Source organism: Corythoichthys intestinalis, chromosome 15 (genome assembly GCF_030265065.1).
Source record: "Corythoichthys intestinalis isolate RoL2023-P3 chromosome 15, ASM3026506v1, whole genome shotgun sequence".
Lineage (NCBI taxonomy): Eukaryota > Metazoa > Chordata > Actinopteri > Syngnathiformes > Syngnathidae > Corythoichthys > Corythoichthys intestinalis.
This window is the reverse complement of record NC_080409.1, coordinates 43,146,059-43,167,175: the sequence shown is the minus strand read 5'-3', so window position 1 is coordinate 43,167,175 and position 21,117 is coordinate 43,146,059. Positions and strand designations below refer to the sequence as shown.

General features: G+C 37.8%; 1 protein-coding gene across 1 annotated transcript in view; it reads right to left on the bottom strand.

Moving 5' to 3' along the window:
• Positions 1-14,691, bottom strand: part of spred1 (sprouty related EVH1 domain containing 1) — a 114,280-nt gene extending 99,589 nt beyond the window's left edge. Inside the window, exon 1 of the mRNA XM_057858811.1 lies at positions 13,936-14,691. Coding sequence (XP_057714794.1) covers positions 13,936-13,967 — 32 coding nt within the window. The 5' untranslated portion in view covers positions 13,968-14,691. The remainder of the gene's footprint in view (positions 1-13,935) is intronic.
• Positions 14,692-21,117: the final 6,426 nt, after the last annotated feature.

The following is a 21,117-nucleotide window of genomic DNA, read 5'->3' as shown; positions in this document are numbered from 1 at the left end:
ACAAGAGAAGGACCTCCAGAGTCTACCTGACCGGCAAGCGGCAACAAGACAAAAGCACGACACAGCAGGAGTCTTGAGACAATGGGGGCCCTACCATACATGATCATTTCAGTGAAAGCACTATTGACCTCGCCCATAAAAAAGAGCAACACTTTATTGGCTGCCAATGACAAGAATCCAACAGCTTAATTTGTAATAACATTTTACGATACACGGCAAGCAATAGTCATGTGGCGCCATAAAAATTCAGATGTCAGAATATTAATAGGAAGTGAAGGGCGTTGCTTTTCTTATAAGTAGTCTTCCTAACGCCATTTCTCTGCTATACAGTTATGGCTACAAAGAATAGTGCCGTTGCAACTAAAGTTGCACCAATACCGATACCAGTATCGGCAGGGGGCGCGGCCGGCCCGAATTGGTGGTATCGGTAACGACGAGTACTAACATTTAGGGTGCCGATACCATCTACTGGCATCACTTGAACGCAAATGTACTGTCCTCCCCACGTGAGCTAACTTCCCAAATCCCGATGCATGACATCTGTATGTCTTTTTTGTCTCGAAATTACCAAACGAAATTAACTCCTTCATCTTCAATTTAAGGATGTAAACTACAACGCATATCCGCGATGTTACGCTGCTGGCATTCACAAACGATTAGCATGCGTAAGCTAACGCCTGCTATTATAGCGCCGATGGGATCAGAAAGGTTAAAACCGTGGGAGACTAAACAGACTCATGGTTTCATGATGAACAATGAGTGGCAAATTAAGAGCGCCGTACTTCAAACTCGTCCTGTTTATGAAAGTCGATTGTCATATGTGTTGTGCAGTAATGAGCAGAAGTGACTTTTGCGGCCAGAAAACACTCAAGCGGTGCAGCGCGTACATTAGATATCATCAAATAGCAACCTAGATGTCCTATGTTAGATCCCATGCTAACTCTCGCACGCACACACTAGATATCATCAAATAGCAACCTAGATGTGCTACATTAGATCCCATGCCATTAACTGCGTGAGCCCAGAGCGACGCGTAGTCCATATACTACATTGATGAATTAGAAACCGCCATGACTGAATGAAAGTTAAGCAGACCAAATCAATCCATACCAGTGACAATAGATAATGGTGCAAATACTGTTAATTCAGTACATGTTACAGATGGACTCGGACCACAAATAGGATGTTTTGCTTATATGGTAAATATAGCTGCTAAGAGAGCTGCAGCAATCAACAGTGTGCCCCACTTTACAAACAGTAAAGATTGTTCTCAGCACTTACATACAAAATTTCTCCAGATAAGTAAGAAGCACATTAATATTATGCATTAAATGCTTGTTTATATGATGTTATTTTTGCTTGTTAGCAAATAAAAATAATAATAATAATAATAACAGTTGTATTTTCTGTTTCAGAGCATTAAATGTATTGAATTGTATCGAAAATTGTACCGAACCATGACTTAACTGTATCGTTGCATCCCTTATACGTACGTACATATATATATATACATATATATATACATATACATATATACATATATATATACATATATATATACATATATACATATATATATACATAAATATATATACATGTATGTATATACATATATATATATATATACATACATATATATACATATATATATGTATGTATATATATGTATGTATATATATACATACATACATATATATACATACATATATATGTATGTATATATGTATGTATATATATACATACATACATATATATACATACATATATATGTATGTATATATATGTATGTATATATATACATACATACATATATATACATACATATATATATATGTATGTATATATATGTATGTATATATATACATACATATATATACATACATATATATATATATATATATATATATATATATTGCTAACAGAGTGGTATCGGAATGGTATCGGTATCGGCTGATACTGCACAGCCAGGTATCTGTATCGGTATCGGGCCCAAAAAATGGTATCGGTGCAACACTAATGGCAACCTGAGAATACCATGTTACACTGAAGGCAGCAAAAAGACTGATGGAAATTCCTAAATACAGTGGTACCTCTAAATACAAAGTTAATTCGTTCCAAGACCTTGTTTGTAAATTGTAATGTTCGTATGTCGAACAGGATTTTTCCATAAGAATACATTATAATTCCATTAATTTGTTCCACAGCCCAAAAACCTGCATTAAATCTGTTAAAAATGTTAGGATGTTTGCATGTTACGTGTTTTGAATCCCCCAGGTGGCCATTTGCAATTTGTTGTTTTTATGATCAGGCATATTTTGGCCACCTAAAGAAAGCTAAGACCTACGTTCTCATAGAAAGAAAATAAAAAGGCAATGCGTTGATGAAGTTTTGGTCTAATTAATTCGGGACAGGTATCATTATTGTTCTAAAAGGACTACCCGTAATTTCCCGAATATAACACACACCCGTGTATAATGCGCACCCCAACTTTACCTGTAAAATCTAGGAAAATTCTTGTACCCGTGTATAAAGCGCACCCTAATTTTAGCACCAATAAATACGAGTCTCGTGTCTCGAACTTTGATAAAGTAAGCGGTTGCAGCATTTTTTAATCCTTTTGTCAAATATTTTTTTTAAAGGGATCCTCTATTTTTAAGACTAGTAATTTTTAAAGATAAATGTTAGTATGAGTTATAATAATTTGATATTAAAACCCCTCTTAATAATTTTGTTTTAATAAAGTTTGTAAAATTATTTTAAGTGATAGGTCGCCATTCTTGGTACGTCGCAGTGCGTGACGTTACCGGGCCCGTTGCCACTCGTTAGCTTCCCCAACATGTCGTCAGTTCTACCCCTCCTATTTGACCCAGATCTGAAAAGTGAAGAGCAGGACAGCACTGTCGGTCGTTCACAAAACGAGCTTCAGGGAAAAATGCGTGCAGCAAATACGTGATAAGACAAAAGTTGATCAAAACTGGTGATGCACTCGCTGCAAGTGAGTCTCGATGGCAACAGAGCGAGAGACTGCTGTTGGGAACTCCGGTTGGGAGCGAGAGTGTATGCTGTTGGGAACTCCGGTTTTATTAGCAGATATTCAAGGTAAGCATATTGTGTTTTCAAACTTATCCCAATATAATTATGTCGATTGTTAGCATCCAGAGCTGTTGTGTGCTTTACATACAGTACAGGCCAAAGAGCACACCTTGTGTAATCCATGTCTTGTACATTGTAACGCGTGGCAGGTAGGATACGTGTATAAAAGTACCAAAAAGGGGAGAAGCTTCCACTTATGCACATTTTTTCACCAAAAAATCATATTTCTACCTTGACCACTCTTTACTCGGGAGCTCAGCAGTACGCTGTTCCCTGACGAACACAAACATTGTTGTAAGGGCCACGTCAGAGTCACTGTCGTCACTGTAGCGTGCCATAGTGCTTTAATTATTTCGTATGATTTGGGGAAAACTCCCACGAAGAATAGTCAACAAAAAAGATAGCAATAGTAATCCAAATCCGCGTTTTTTACTCACTCGAAGATCCAGGAATTAGACCGATCCCATGGCAATGTCGCAGCCGCTATCAGGCCGTCGATTCCACAAAATAGACTGATCCAAAAAGCCGCTGTGGGACCGATGAATCAAAAAAATGGACAGATCCGAAACCAATATTGCAGACGCGGTGGGACCGTCGGATCCAGAAAATAGACGGATCCCTTACTTGACTGAGGATCCAGGAAAAATGTTCGGGCGGCGGTTGTAACGCGTGGTGAGTAGGATACATGCATTCAGGGACCAAAAAGGGGGAGAAGCTTCCACTTATGCACATTTATTCACTAAAAATAATAATTCCACCTTGACCGCTCACTTCACTCCCCTTGTTTCCATTTGACTGTAAATTGCATACAAAAGCAGCAATTCGTGGCATTTTACTTCGCGAGTTTAGGCAGCAATAAGCAATTGTTGAACCCGCTACACATTTGGAAAGATCCCAGTGACGTCATCACTGCGAGCCCGCAAACCATGGCACCAACTAACGGTCAAAATATGTACTAAATATTATAAAATATTGTCATTGATTTAACATTTTATGTGTTTCTAACAACATATTTTAGTACAAGAGAACAATTGTGGTTTAATTATTAGAGCCTTCATGTATTTAAGTTAGAGGATCACTTAAAAAAAAAAAAAAAAAAAAGAATATTATTTTTCTTTAGTAAAATTGCTCACAGTATACGATAATAATTTTCATAAAGTAAGGAGTTGTAGCGAGTTTTAACAGAATTCACCAGCGGAACTAATGTTGCAAGTTGTGTAGTTCCCGGGGGGGGAAAGAGTTTAGTTAAGGGAACAGCCGAAAGTAAACAAATGTCCTGCGAGTTGCGTGCAAGACGTACGTTGTCACTTTGTGAGTTTCAATGTAAATAAAACAACTCTGCTTGGCTCAGTGGTTCGACACTCTTCCTCAGACTCCCGTCCTAGCTCGCCACACGGTCAACATTGATACAAAACGGATCGCCATCTACGCTCTATTCAAGACAACATCGCCACGTTGCAACGATAAGGTAAGAAAAATGTACCGGTAAATAATAAACGAATAGTACAAAATTTTTTTTAAATTTTATTAGATGTGAAAAATATCATGAAAACAATTATTTACCACATGAAACTTGATTACTATATCACTGTCGTTCGGATTAGGTAATATTGTGCTGGTCCATGTTTACAATGGAACATGAATCACGATGAATTTTTTCTGTCTCCGTCTCTGTACCCGTGAATAACGCGCACCCATGATTTTACGAGTAAATTTTTGGAAAAAAAGTGCACGTTATATTCGGGATACTACGGTATCTGCAGTGGTATCCATTCTTCTAGTCACACCAGCTCAGTGCTTTTTTACAAAATCCCTAATAAATACTGCTGTTACTATTGCAAAAAGCAATTACAAGAGCAACACAAATACATTATGTATTTTGCGTAGTGTACCTGAACGCACCGCAGGGCTGACGGCAGTGAGAGAGTGCAGTTGACTTTCTCTTTTCACGTCTTATTGTTGCCATCAGTTGGCGACGCGTTTTGTTGAACAAGTTCTGAATGAAATGATTAAAAACCTGACGAAGCTGGTGATCTCTTTGGCGATGGTACCAGAATAATAATTGTCACCTTAACGTACAAACACTGGCGAACAGAGGTCGTCGGAGTATTGGCAAGCACTTCATGGGCGTGCACTTCACGCTCATATTTTTCCCATCATTCCATTTTCATTTCAATGGTAAGCCTCACCTTTTTTCTATCTCATTACTGCTTTAACGTTCTTGGAACCCATGTCATGTTGATTTCTCTCACAAGAAAATCCGCCGTGCAAAAAATGAAATTGCGACTGTCATGAATTGTCGTATTTCGAGCATTTCGCCGGATGTGGAAACAAATGGCGTGTCAAATTTTACGTTGGATGTCGAAAAGATCGTGTGTCGAAGCAATCGTATGTCGAGATATCACCGTACAAAGCTTTAGCAACACGCTACGCTAATTTCGTATGCATTTTGTCGTTGTTTTTTCCAATTCTTCATCTTAGAATATGACAAAATTGTGACTTTGCTCCACCAATAGGTGCTAAAATGTAAAACCATTCTTTCTGTGGTGACGCTACCAGAGTTTGTAAGTAAACCACAGCACACAGTAGTCTAAATATTTGTTTCAAAAACACTTCTTGACCCAAAATATGTTTTAGTGCAGTGCATGCCATTTGTTGCCACAAAACCTTGTATGTCAGGACTGTCGCAAACAGACACACTGAACTACTGTTGGAGAAAGCACTTTTGTGGTTCCTCTTTTTTACCATTCAACAATTACTGAATATGATGACTAAAGTGCCTTCAAAGATGTTCTATATGTGATAGAAATCAAATTAAGCTCACAAAGGACAACAAAATAGAATAAAAATAACCAGTGACTATCACTGTGGTGCAAATTAACATGTCCACAATAAAGAGTGTATTCATTAGTTTGTACAACCTCCAATAATTCCTTGGAATTAAACATTTTAGTGGACAAATCAAAACGCGATGGAACGCCTTGAAAAAAAGACAAGAGAGAAAAGAATGGAGACCAATGCTGCAACATTCAGTATTCCGCACCCTCTGCGTTTCTATGAATCATACACTCAGGCAAGACAGGTGGTGGAATCCTAGCAACAATGTTTGGATCACTTCGCCATCTTAGCTGCCGCCATCACGCATACAGGAACAAACCACAGCACATCACATAGCAAATGTAAGCAAAACACAGTCCGAGGGCCATATCCAGCCCATCCAGTCGCTGACCGGCCAACGCAATGTTTATTGAGTTTGAATAAAATCTCAAATATGTGGTGCCTTTATTTTGAAAGTGGATCTTGACTATTTAAATTATTCCACACAAACTACACACACCAGAGCTAAATGACAGTTGATTCTGCGACACTAATGCGTTGTTGTTTTCGTCAACTAGGACAATAAAATTATTTGGTCGATGAACATTTTTCGTCGAGCTAAAAATGTGTCTTGGGAGACAAAAATATACAGCACCAATATCAATTTTTGTCTGACGAGACGACAACGGGACAAAAATGAGTCAGCTTCCTTCATATTTTGAGGCATGCAAGAATTCACAGAATTTCACACACCTTTATTAACAACTCAATCACTCATCTCCTGCATTTAACAACTATTTACAATTATGGTGCCACCCATAAGTTTTTGCGCCTGCAAACGCACAAATAGGAGCATTGCGTTGTTACTCCGAATGCCCCAATAGGACTGCAACGAAGTAGCATTGCTACACTATTGCGACGCTGCAATTTTAGGAATGTTTCGTCGATGAAAATTAGATAAAAACAAAAGTATTTTGACACAACTTAAAATTAGGGCTGTCCAAATTATCGCGTTAACATGCGTTAATTAATTTTTCTAATTAATCACGTTAAAATATTTGACGCATTTAACGCACATGCCCCGCTCAAACAGATTAAAATGACAGCAAAGTGTCATTTCTACTTGTGTTTTTTGGTGTTTTTCCGCCCTCTGCTGGCGCTTGGGTGCGACTGATTTTATGGGTTTCAGGCTTCAGCACCATAATTATTATTGACATCAACAATGGTGAGCTACTAGTTCATTTTTTGATTGAAAATTTTACAAACTTTATTAAAACGAAAACATTAAGAGGGGTTTTAATATAAAATTTCTATAACTTGTACTAACATTTATCTTTTAAGAACTACAAGTCTTTGTATCCATGGATCGTTTTAACAGAATGTTAATAATGTTAATGCCTTCTTGTTGATTTATTGTTATAATAAACCAATACAGTACTTATGTACAGTATGTTGAACGTATATATCCGTCTTGTGTCTTATCTTTAAATTCCAACAATAATTTACAGAAAAATATGGCATATTTTATAGATGGTTTGAATTGTGATTAATTACGATTACTGTAATTTTTAAGCTGTGACTCGACTCGACTCGATTAAAAATTCTAATCGTTTGACAGCCCTACTTAAAATATGACTACCTTAAGATGAATAAGTATTTTCGTTCAAAAGGCAGACAAAAATTAGAAGGACTGCCAAAAACAACTGCACTAGTGTCAATGCCATTTGTTTGAGTTTTCAAAACAAGATTTCCCAGTCACATCAATCTTATTTAGAACATTTCATTCCAGAGTCCAAACCGTTGCCGCCATAAAAAAGTTTATCAACTAAACAGCCAGTGTTTAAGTAACATTTTAACATTAATTGCAGCAGTATGAGACAAAATAAACTAAACCAAACCTCTACCATACGTATATGTGAAGAAACAATGCTGGTGATGATCCCCAACTAACATGACACCGAAACACTTACTTGACTAAGTAGTGTTCTTGGACACTGCCGACGCCTTAAGTCTTTTCAGAGTAAACATGTTACAAGGTCTACTTACTGTATGTGAGGTGTGCCGACACAACAGGTTAATGTCCACAATGATTGAGTTATATACAACATACATATGAGTAGAGGTGGGAATCATGGGGCACCTAACGATTCGATTACTATTACGATTCAGAGGCTATGATTCGATTATGGATGCATCCCCCCCAGCTATTAGCTGCTTTTAATGTTTTGTACATTAGTTTAAAAAAATGTACAAAAATCATTTCAGGCTTAAAATAAACTACTATTTCAGTATCACGTTAACAGTTCAAAACAGTAAATAAAATACTCAAGTCCCCATTCTGTATCAGCGGCTTTATACTAAATTAATTTAATGTTGTGAATCAACCGTTAAAGTTGTTCAAATTGCTCCCGTTAGTCCATAATTTCCCTTCTGTCTACTTTCATCATTTAGAGATAGATTCAAGTCAAGATTTTGCCGATTTAGGAGTATTTTAGATGAAAAGTTAATTAGGTTCACTTGGAAGGTTCGCTATAACAGCCTTTCACAGAAGTCTACTGCTTTAAGATGGCAGTTGTTTACTAACGCCGGCGAATCTGTCATTTCGCATCTAGTTTTTCCAAGTCATAGGGTGTTTTGGCCTTTATCACTAGGCAGCCTCATCGATGGTTGCCAGAGATAAGTTGATCACGCCTGCGCCTGTGTCCCATGCTCAATTAGAGGCTGTTTAGATGCTCCAGTCCAATGAACGATGTAAGGCAAGGACATCCTTTTCCCTGAGTCAAGCCTTGTGCTGACCTTATACCCTGTCCACCCTCCTCCTGGAGGGCTCTGACCTGGGTTTGCAAGTGTGTGTGTGTGTGTTGGGGGGTCATGTCAATGACCTGCGAGCCCAGCATGGGTCCTTCCGCTTCAACCCTATCCACTGGCGGCTGCTTTCAGCTGCTTCCAAGAGTGACCTAACTGTCTGTTGCAGAGCCTGTCCATGGACACCAAGGTCTTTTTGCAGTTTTATTGGTGGATACGGCTACAAAGCCTCTGCATCCCACTTCAATGGGAAAGACCTTCTTAGCATTGAGAATTTTCTGCAGCTTTGTAATGATCTAGACAACTTCAAAATGGCTCCTCTTGATAGTACTACGCAACTTCGAAATACGCTAGTTGTCGTGGATAGGGATGCAACGATTAATCGAGTAATTTGATTGGGAAAAAAAAGCTTCGAATCAAATTTTGCCACTTTAAGGATTCGTTCAATTAGAGTGGCATTGTAACGGTTTGTTTTGAAAGTGTTTGCATTTAGTTTTATTGATTTGGGTGGTTACACTGCCCTCGAGTGGCAACAGTGATTATATGACACAACTCATCTAACATAACTGGACCCAGCTGCTCCCAGTTAAGAACAACATAAGTTTTAAATTTTTGTTCGAGCCAATATGTTTATGCATTTGTGATTTTGTTTAGAGGTAGATTTAGCGGTTTTTTGTGGAAATATGTGTTTGAATGATTTGTTTAAAAAAAATTCTAAATGATCTTTTCAAAGCATTTAAGCAAGGGGATTTTTGCTATGTAAGTTAGTCAATTGTTCTTTTGTTGTACTTTCATCCTCATTTATCATTTATACTATTTGAGGCTAAGCTCAGGTATTTTATTTTAAAATGCATTTATTTCTCTTGTGAAATGAAAGTGCAATTCTGCATAGTTTGAAAAATACTCGAGAATTTTCTTTTGTATTTGCATTTTATGTTCTTTTTAAAGGACAACCTTAGCAAGCCTTTGTTTTAAATCTCCTAAAATTTATTCTGCAACGAATTAAATGTTCCTCATCCGATTACTCGATTATTCAAACTCATTGATCGATTCATCAATTACTTAAATAATCAATAGCTGCAGCCGTAGTCGTGGGAAGCTGAAGGTTAGATAGCGTAATGCATAGAATATGTAACGAGTTTACATTTGGATGTGCTTTTTGTCTCCCTAATACTTTGCTGAGCAATCTGATCGGTACTCTGTATCGACAGATCCTTAAAAACAGGTGACTCTGACTCGGTTACAAAAATATGTGATCAGGACAAGCCTAATAATTAGAGCGTTTACTTCACCACAGTGACGTTCTCAGCCGAGAAATGTCGGATGTTCAGGGCATTGCGTGAAGGCGATACCTGCCATAACACTCGCCTCTTGTCTTGCATTAAATTAAGCAAATGCCCTAGAATCTCTGTAGATTTGCTAGCTGATTTTATGATCCACCATAGACATCATCACTATAGACTTGTCACTTTGTCATTTGCGCAACACCTTATCAGAGGGAGCCGAGCTTCATTTAGCAATAGCCGAAGACTGCACACGCTCATTTCGGATTCTTCTGTTTACACATTGAGGCGGCTAATTTTCGTAACTGACTAGCCTCATAGTTTACTTTTAACCAAGAATCGAGACTGTTTTACATCCATATCTATAAGAAATTCAGGGATTAAAGAATTTATTTACAAGAATTTTCACCACAAAAGCTAGGTTTACGCCAGGCGGCCACTAGCCTCATTCGCTAACATAGTAGCATTGTACTTCGTCAATATACATAACGCTAACTGCACGGTTTCCTTGCTTTAAACCAAGAATCGAGAATGTTTTATGTCCATATCTATTAAGAATTTGGGGATTTAAGCATTAATTCATAAGAATTTTTGCCAGAAAAGCTCCTGTCGTGCCAGGCGGCCGCTAGCCTCATTCGCAAATAGTATATCGTGTGTAATGATAATAAAGGGCTATCCTATTCTATAATAAGTTGTGATTGTATATGGAATTTATTAATAATCTATTTACATATTTCTAATTGATTCTGCATGTTTTCCTCAAGTATTAAGTTTCTGATGTTAAATTGAGCTATTGATTAGCTGTTGAAAACTTGCAGTAAATAATAAAAAAAAAGTTGCTATTTTGGTCAAAAACTTATATATGTTAAGTATTGCTCATGATCCTGAAAGTATAGGTGATTATCACTGCATTTGGTGATTTTTGTGCATCTAGTGTAAAATGAGACTTTTATCGCCCTTTTAAGTAGTGTACTACATATATAAAAAATAATCAGGATTTTATAAGGAACTTTGAATTTTTTTATGCCGCTGCCCATGGAAACTCATATGGCTAAGGTAGGTGCCGGTTTTGGTTTTAGGTCAGTAGCAGGTTTGGTTTGGTAAATATTTGAATTTGAAGTTTTTGAAAATAGGCCCCCTACGAATCGGCCCCGTTTCCCGTGTCATGTCAATAGGTTATGAAGTCTATGGCTAGGGCTGCAGCTATCGATTATTTTAGTAGTCGATTAATCGATGAGCTAGTTAGTTCGAATAATCGAGTAATCGGATAAGGAACATAAAAACTTGAAATACCTGAGCTGAGCCTCAAACGGTATTATAAAATATTATATTATTACGGTATTAAGAACAATTGGCTAACTTACAAAGCAAAAGTCAGCTAGCTTAAATGCTATAAAATACTAACTTTTCTTGTTGTTATTTACAATGCTCTTACCAAATGGTTCAGACACATTTCCAGAAAAATTGGCTAGATTTACCTTTAAACTAAATTACGAACGCATTCAAAAAAAAAAAAAAAAAAAAATTAGCTCAAACAAAAACCTATCTTATGTTGGTCTTAACAGGGAGAAGCTGGATTGGGCCATGTGAAATGAGGCAGACTAGAGGGCAGTGTATCCACCCAAATCAATAAAACTAAATGCAAACACTTTCAAAATAAACCATTACAATGCCACTTTAATTAAACGAATACTCGAAGCAGCAAAACTTAATTCGAATCTTTTTTTCTCTCATCGAATACTCGAATTAATCGATTAATCATTGCAGCACTACTATGGACCCACACTGATGGGCAAACACATGAGTTTGAAATATACACTCACCGGCCACTTTATTAGGTACACCATGCTAGTAACGGGTTGGACCCCCTTTTGCCTTCAGAACTGCCTCAATTCTTCGTGGCATAGATTCAACAAGGTGCTGGAAGCATCCCTCAGAGAGTTTGGTCTATATTGACATGATGGCATCACACAGTTGGTGCAGATTTGTCGGCTACAAATCCATGATGCGACTCTCCCGTTCCACCACATCCCAAAGATGCTCTATTGGACTGAGATCTGGTGACTGCGGAGGCCATTTGAGTACAGTGAACGCATTGTCATGTTCAATAAACCAGTCTGAGATGATTCCAGCTTTATGACATGGCGCATTATCCTGCTGAAAGTAGCCATCAGAAGTTGGGTACATTGTGGTCATAAAGGGATGGACATGGTCAGCAACAATACTCAGGTAGGCTGTGGCGTTCCAACGATGCTCAATTGGTACCAAGGGGCCCAAAGAGTGCCAAGAAAATATTCCCCACACCATTACACCACCACCACCAGCCTGAACCGTTGATACAAGGCAGGATGGATCCATACTTTCATGTTGTTGAAGCCAAATTCTGACCCTACCATCCGAATGTCGCAGCAGAAATAGAGTCTCATCAGACCAGGCAACATTTTTCCAATCTTCTATTCTCCAATTTCGATGAGCTTGTGCAAATTGTAGCCTCATTTTCCTCTTCTTAGCTGAAAGGAGTGGCACCCCGCGTGGTCTTCAGCTGCTGTAGCCCATCTGCCTCAAAGTTCGACGTACTGTGCGTTCAGGAGATGCTCTTCTGCCTACCTTGGTTGTAACGGGTGGTTATTTGAGTCACTGTTGCCTTTCTATCAGCTCGAACCTGTCTGGCCGTTCTCCTCTGACCTCTGGCATCAACAAGGCATTTCCGCCCACTGGATATTTTTTTCATTTTCGGACCATTCTCTGTAAACCCTCGAGATGGTTGTGCGTGAAAATCCCAGTAGATCAGCAGTTTCTGAAATACTCAGACCAGCCCTTCTGGCACCAACAACCATGCCACGTTCAAAGTCACTCATAATCACCTTTCTTCCCCATACTGATGCTCGGTTTGAACTGCAGGAGATTGTCTTAAACCATGTCTACATGCCTAAATGCACCGAGTTGCCGCCATGTGATTGGCTGATTAGAAATTAAGTTAACGAGCAGTTGGATAGGTGTAGAGAGAGATTCTGTACATGGGCGTGTTTGACACATTAAAAGCGTGACAGTGTAAATGGCTATGGGCAGAAGAGAGGAAAAAAGGCAGCAACACATGACTTCCTCTGTGACAAATACATTATCAAAAGACACAGAACAGTGTTGATGTGTTGCGCGTGCTCGCACACACACGCGCGCGCGCGCACAGTGAAAGAGAAATTGCGTGAAAAGGAAATGTGATCATTGTGTGACCGTGGCTGCAATGCGAAACAGCGTACAGTTGAATGTGAATGGGGCCTGGCAGGTACTTTATGAATGGAGGGGATCATGTGACCGCAGCACCTCCCGAAGCAGATATTTCTCACTGACTGTCAACAAGGGCACACAAGGGATCAACCGTGTAAAACCATAACACCTAAAACTCCCTTCTAAATAACAATACTAATGGATTCGAGACACGTAAATTATCCCTTTTTATCCAACGTGTTTCCATAAGTTTGCGCGGCGCTTTTGTGTATTTAAAGCTTTTTTTTTTTTATGAATGAAAGTATGTAAATGAGCGTGATTGAAGAAAAACAGCCCATCTTCCGCCTTATGGGAAAGAAGCATCCATTTTAAGGCGTTTAATGTCTTGTTTTTTACAAAGACGACGACACCCGCATTATTATACATATGCGGTTTGTCACGTATGAATGCTGAAAAATGGCGTTTTCGCCCTTGTACTGTTCACGATATGATCTTAAAAGACGTTCACTTGTGGCCTTTTAGACGAATTACATGCCGAAATGAGGTTTAGTTGATGATTATACTCATGACGACACGCCATTCAAAAAAATACATTCATATATTACCAGGGTCGTATTTATGAAGCATCGCTCGTTATGAATGCATATAAGCAACATGCTAAGGGTAAGAAAAAATAATGTTTACAAGCTTGTTCGTGAGAATTTGTACTCACTCGTTGTTTGGATTTGTTGACTCTTCACTCATTTTCTTCCTCACGGAGATCCGAGTCCTAGCACTAGCATCGACGGCGCTGTGACGGCGGGATAAAATAGCACAATATTCACCATTTTCCTCCACATGCGTACAACAGTCTTTGAGTTTGGTGTTTATTCAGGGTGGGGTGCTCAGTAAAAAGCGTAAAAACGGACCCCCGCGGTGGGAAAAAAAAAAAGCGAGCAAAAAAGGAAAGAAATGGAGCTAGCGTTAGCCGTTAAATCGCGAGGAGGAAGAATGACAATTTCGCCTTCTTCTCCTTGGAAGTAAAATCCGACCAAGGCACAAAACTGGCCATCTTCTTTCCAAGCAAGCTCCGTTTTTTTAGTGAGAAAAAATAAATAAAAATAGCCCCGGCTGCTTGTGGATATATCCTCAAAAAACGCAGAAAGTGTTGAAGCCCGTCACGTTCGGCTGCGTATTAGTCGTGGCTGACTGTCGAGCATCCATTCGCCAACTTGAGAGCGCTCCGGGACGACACTTGAAACAGCGCCTTGTTAGAAAGCCAGCCTCGCTCCGCCAACGTGTCCGAGTAATGTCCGCTTAAAGGCAACCACGACGCCTGGAGGGGAATGCAAGACAGGGATGAAGAGAGTAGTCGCGTCCCTAAACGGGGTTCCTGCACAAATGCTAGTTAGAAGCGAGAGGAAAAAAATAGTTTAAATTTCCCCCTCAGAAGTTGGTGGACATCTGCTTTAATCGAACTCCATTTTCAACAAGGGGAGGGGAGGAGGAAGGAGGGAGGGTGGGCATCGGAAAACTGGGCGGATGTGTCGACCCTCTCTCGAGAAGAAAATTAGATCCTTCCGCAGCTTGCTAAAAATGTTCCATTCAAACGCACCGCCGCGCTATCTATGTGATTCCCGATCGCCTATTTTTTATTTTGAGACACTAAGTAACACCTAAAAGACAAACTACATGCTAATAGCCCGTATTTCCGCGTTGCCGTAAAGTAGTCCCGGTGGCATGTTTCCAGACAAGAAGTTTCCCGTCAATCACGTATTGCTACGAGTCCGAGATAAACACGCGATGTAGAAAATAATCCCATCAAAAGGGATTTCGTCATTAAAATTGATATTTTTGCTCCTCTTTTCGATTCACAAGAATTTTTTTTTCCTTCAACACCTGAAGGAACATGGAAAGAGTGCAAACAGAGCGTGAGAGCACACAGGGACAACACGTGAAATTACATCAGATCCCGTTCATGATTTCTGTGCTCAAAACAAGGTGGATAGAATCGAAATTATTCATGAAAAACATCAAATTCGGCCTCAAATACAATTTTTACTTAATTGTCATGCTGGTTGATTGTTATATAGACCGGATAACACAAATAAAAGAATATATATATATATATATATATATATATATGTATGTATATATGTATATATATATATGTGTGTGTGTGTGTGTGTATATATATAATATTATAATATATTAATATGGCGGAAAACACAGACAAGACTGAAAAAGCAGTCTCTGCTTTTGCACCCCTCTTTGAAATAACCTGCTATATTTTAAGCCAAAAAAACAGTGTTGTGTTTGATAGAACAATATGTCTATATGCTGCCATAGCAGATTCATAGAGCATTAAGCCCCAAACTATTTTATATATATATATATATATATATATATATATATATATATATATATATATATATATATATATATATATATATATATATATATATATATATATATATATATATATATATATATATATATATATATAAGGGCTGTCAAACGATTTAAAAATTTAATCGAGTTAATTACAGTTTAAAAATTAATTAATCGTAATTAATCGCAATTAATCGCAAGTCAAACCATTTATAAAATATGCCATATTTTTCTGTAAATTATTGTTGGAATGGCAAGATAAGACACAAGATAGATATATACATTCAACATACGGTACATAAGGATTGTATTTCTTTATTATAACAATAGATCAACAAGATGGCATTAACATTATTAACATTCTGTTAAAGTGATCCATGGCTAGAAAGACTTGTAGTTCTTAAAAGAAAAATGTTAGTGCAAGTTATAGAAGTTTTATATTAAAACCCCTCTTAATTTTTTCGTTTTAATAAAATTTGTAAAATTTTCAATCAAAAAAATAAACTCGTAGCCCGATTTGTTGATGTCAATAATTACTTACACAATGCTTATGGGTGCTGAAGCCTATAAAATCAGTCGCACCGAAGTGCCAGCAGAGGGCGGCAAAACTCCATAAAACACAATTAACAAGTGAGCGTTTCACTGTACCACGTTGCTCCTGGTGCTGCGTCACCAGTAGGTAGATGGCGAGATAGTGTAAAGCGCTTTGAGCGCCTTGAAAGGTGGTAAAGCGCTATATAAGTATAACACCAACACCATTTACTGTAATTTAAATCTGTCTGAGCGGGGCATCTGCGTTAATTGCGTCAAATATTTTATCGTGATTTATTTTTAAAAATTAATTAACGCCCGTTAACGTGATAATTTTGACAGCCCTTATATATTTATTTATTTATTTATTTATTTATTTATATATAATTTTTATATATATATATTTTTTTTTTTGGGGGGGGGGGAGAATTGTTTTGAATCATATTGGAAAGGCGAAGTCAGTGTTCTGAATCTGTTAAATTCCATTCTTTTGCACTAGTTAATGATATCAGCATTTGACCTCATTGTTTATTTGTTATTTATTATGGTTATTTACGTGTTTATTTGTACTTTAATAAAGAATGTAAGTGTTCCAAAATGTTTTTTTATTGTGAATTAATTAGCATCAACAAAAATTTCATTGCTAAATTAGTAATATATATATATATATATATATATATATATATATATATATATATATATGTATTATACAGTGGGGAGAACAAGTATTTGATACACTGCTAATGGGAAAACCCATATATTAGATTGGGTGACTAATCGTAAAAATAGTTTGGCTGACAAATCGGGAGAAAATTAGTCGTTTGGGACAGCCCTAAGAGCTAATATAGATACATACAGCATGTGTTGCCTTCATTATGAGGCTTATATAAGGCTTTTAATGTTTTTGCGGCTCCAGACATAGTTTTTTTTTTTTTTTTTTGGTCCAATATGGCTTTTTCAACATTTTGGGTTGCCAACCCCTACTACACCCCATTGAAGCAAAAAAAATAAAAATAAAAAATAAATTAAAAAAACTTCTTTTAAACTATACTAGTATATTGTTTAACAACTATGCTAGCAGTGACCTAATACAAAAGTATTAACCTTACAATTGACCAATCAAATATGCTTGATTAGGATAATACAATTGATCAAATTATCATCCTTCAGTTCCAGTTTTGACAAAACCACCAAAGTTACCAGAAGGGCTGTTTTCAAATATTTCATAAGCTTTCGCAGAGCTGAATCAATTGCCCAACTTGCTTAATGCTCAGATTTTATTGGACTGCTGTGGGGTGTGTGGAAAGCAAGAGATCAAGCTATGATTCAAGACGGTTGTCATAGCGACATGTTGTGAGAACTTTTTCACTTTTGATACTCAATTGTGCCACATAATATGCATCACCCAGACTGAGACTTCATTTTGTATGGAAGAGGGAAGACTTAATTTTCACATGATGCAATGCAAAACAATTTTGTTGGGATTTTTAGGGAAGCTGGTGTCATAAGACTGTCATAACACCATCACAACTATGACATGACACTGCCATAAGCATTAATGAATGCTAATGACAGATGTCATTTTTTGTCATCCGGCAAATTATTTTACTTTTGAATTGTTGTAAAAGATCCGAGCTGGACATAAATGGAGTTAGTGACATAATTTGCCAGATGACATGGAATGACAACCGTCAAAAATATTCATTAATGCCTATGATAGTGTCATGACATAATTATGACAGTTATGGCAGTCTTATGACACCGCTGTCAAATAAAGTGTTATCTATTAACCCAAATGAATCTACAAATAAGCCACACTGGACTATAAACCGCAGGATTCAAAATGAGGGAAAAAAGTACTGGCTTATAGTCCGGAAATTACGGTACTTGTGTTGGTCATCCATAGTGTGGAAGTTTTCTGCTGACATCCGAGGGGGGATGGGCTTGGCACTGGCCACCTGTGAAGGGAGCTGAGCCTGTGCGATCACCCCATGTGTCAACCAGTCAAGGGGATACCATTAGTGTCCCAGTACCCAGGGCGGTCCCCCAGTCACTCCGAGTGTAGGGAAGGGAGACTAGACCACCACTCCCAGAGCCCATCATCACAACCCCATGGGTGTTTTGTGCCTGACGTGATGTGCCTCATTTGTACAATGCAAATAAAATGAAGTTTAGACCAGTGGTCCCCAACCTTTTTGCACCACGGACCTGTGTAATGTGGGCCTTTTCTTTCACGGACCGGTAATCTGTGGCAAAAAAATACAGTAAATATAAAATAACTCAACAGAGCTAAAACGAACATTAGGGGCAGGGAAAATGTAACTCACCAAACGCTGAATCAACCTTTTTTTTTTTTTTTTAACGGCGGGCTCTCCTAAAATTTGACAGCAAAATCCTTGATTGAAGGCATAATGAGTTCTTCTTCAATTGTGAAAAGTTTCTTGGGTTTACCAATACGGTTCGCCACAATGCTCTCAGTCCATTCACTTTTATTGTTTGCTAGCTTTTAGCCACATATTATGCAGAATGGTATTCGTTGTAGGCTGCTCTTCTGGCTCAGCAGGTGGCATTTTCCCAGTAAACAAGCTGCTCAAAGACGCTGTCGTTGGCAGCACAAAGCCAACAGCAGCTAACGTTACTGTTTACGTTGACTGAAAACCCCAGAAACGGTGGCCACCCACTAGATGGTGACGTACACAAATCTTTACTCGGATAAGTCAATAGAGTAGACAGTAGGGGTGTGACACTTGAGAAACTTGAGAGTAGCTGAGATCTGTCATGACAGAACATTCTTCCTCAAGTTCAGCATTCGCTTCAATGATATCTGGCGCCATCTAGCGTCATGAATGGGTATAATGTCTAGACCCCGAATATAAGACGACTCCCACTATTTCAGTCTTATTTCAATGCAAAAAGCACCATCTTATATTCGGGCCAATACGGTTCTCATTGCCTGGCATCGGCTGCCACTGACGGCCATTAACGTTCAATCCGTTTGAAGTGGGAGGGGTGGCAGCGAATGAACACCCGCCCAGTTCAAATGGATTGGACCTCTATTACTGATCTACTACTAATAAACTCATTCCAATTCACAGCAGAAGCTTGTTTTTCTGTTTATTTTCTGTTTGTTTTAGAATATCCTAGAATGATTTCCTGACCAATGTATCGAAAGTCGTTGTATCGCCATATCGTCAGATCATCGTTATCGTGAGCTTTGTATCGCAAATCATATCGTATCGTGAGGTACCAAGAGATTCCCACTCCTAGTAGACAGGAATATTGATGTGTCAGGTGGCACTGGCCAGATTGCGGTCGTAATCAAATGATTTATTATTTCTAAGGCTGTCAAACGATTAAAATTTTTAATCGAGTTAATCACAGCTTAAAAATGAATTAATCGTAATTAATCACAATTCAAACCATCTCTAAAATATGCCATAGTTTTCCTGTAAATTATTGTTGGAATAGAAAGATAAGACAAGACGGGTGTATACATTCAACATACTGTACATAAGTACTGTATTTGTTCATTATAACAATAAATCCACAAGATGGCATTAACATTATAAACATTCTTTCTGTGAAAGGGATCCACGGATAGAAAGACTTGTAATTCTTGACAGATAAATGTGAGTATAAGGTATAGTAATTTTGATAGTTTGTATATTGTGACTAAATATCGCCATCCAGTGTATTTGTTGTGCTAAACGAAATATTTGAATAGAGTTTGAGCAAAGTCTGAGTCTTATTTTGCATAGCTATTTTGATTGGGAATGCCAGTTCTCTTTGTATTGAGCACTTCTCTTTTTGTGAACATTTTTCTTTTTTTTGAGAGCGATAGGAATATTATTTTTGTTGTGCTTTCACTAAATGATACTGTAGCGACTTAACTGTTCTTAACTGCCCAAATGCATGATGGGAAGTTGGGCAACCATGACTGTCAGTGGTGGCTGCAAATGGTATATCTTCTCTGCATTGTGTACAATACAAGGTGTTAAGAAAAAGATCATCTCCTGTCATTCTTACCCACATCGCATGCCATAATAGTTAAAATTGTTGTGGAAGAGATGCAAAGCTTATGCCAATAAATTGAGTGGCTCCAATGAATGCCTCTGTCCACTCCACTCGCTTGACTCTGCCTCTTTGCTCTCAATATACATAAAACGGCGCCATTGTAGTCTATTTGCGGCAATGCATGAGTAGGTCGTTCCGCGCATGTGTTAGATGCGTAAAATGTTTTAACGTGATTAATTTTAAAAATTATTTACCGCCGGTTAACGCGATAATTTTAATAATTGTATAATTGTATATAATTTAATAATTGATTAAAATGTTTAATCGAGTTAATTACAGCTTAAAAATGAATTAATCGTAATTAATTGCAATTCAAACCATCTATAAAATATGCCATATTTTTCTGCAAATTATTGTTGGAATGGAAAGATAAGACACAAGATGGATATATACATTCAACATACGGTACATAAGTACTGTATTTGTTTATTATAACAATAAATCAACAAGATGGCATTAACATTATGTTAAAGCGATCCATGGATAGAAAGACTTGTAGTTCTTAAAAGATAAATGTTAGTACAAGTTATAGAAATTTTTCTATTAAAACCCTTCTTATTGTTTTCGTTTTAATAAAATTTGTACAATTTTCAATCAAAAAATAAACTAGTAGCCCGCCATTGTTGATGTCAGTAATTACACAATGCTCATGGGTGCTTAAGCCCATAAAATCAGTCGCACCCAAGCGCCAGCATAGGGCGACAAAACTCCCCAAAACACAAGTAACAAGTTGCCATTGCACTGTGCTGTCATTTTAATCTGTTTGAGCGGGGCATGTGCGTTAATTGCGTCAAATATTTTAACGTGATTAATCAAAAAAATTAAATACCGCCTGTTAACACGATAATTTTGACAGCCCTACTAATAACTTCTCTGAGCCCGGTAGCAAATGTGCCATGTACCGGTAACGGTCCCCGGC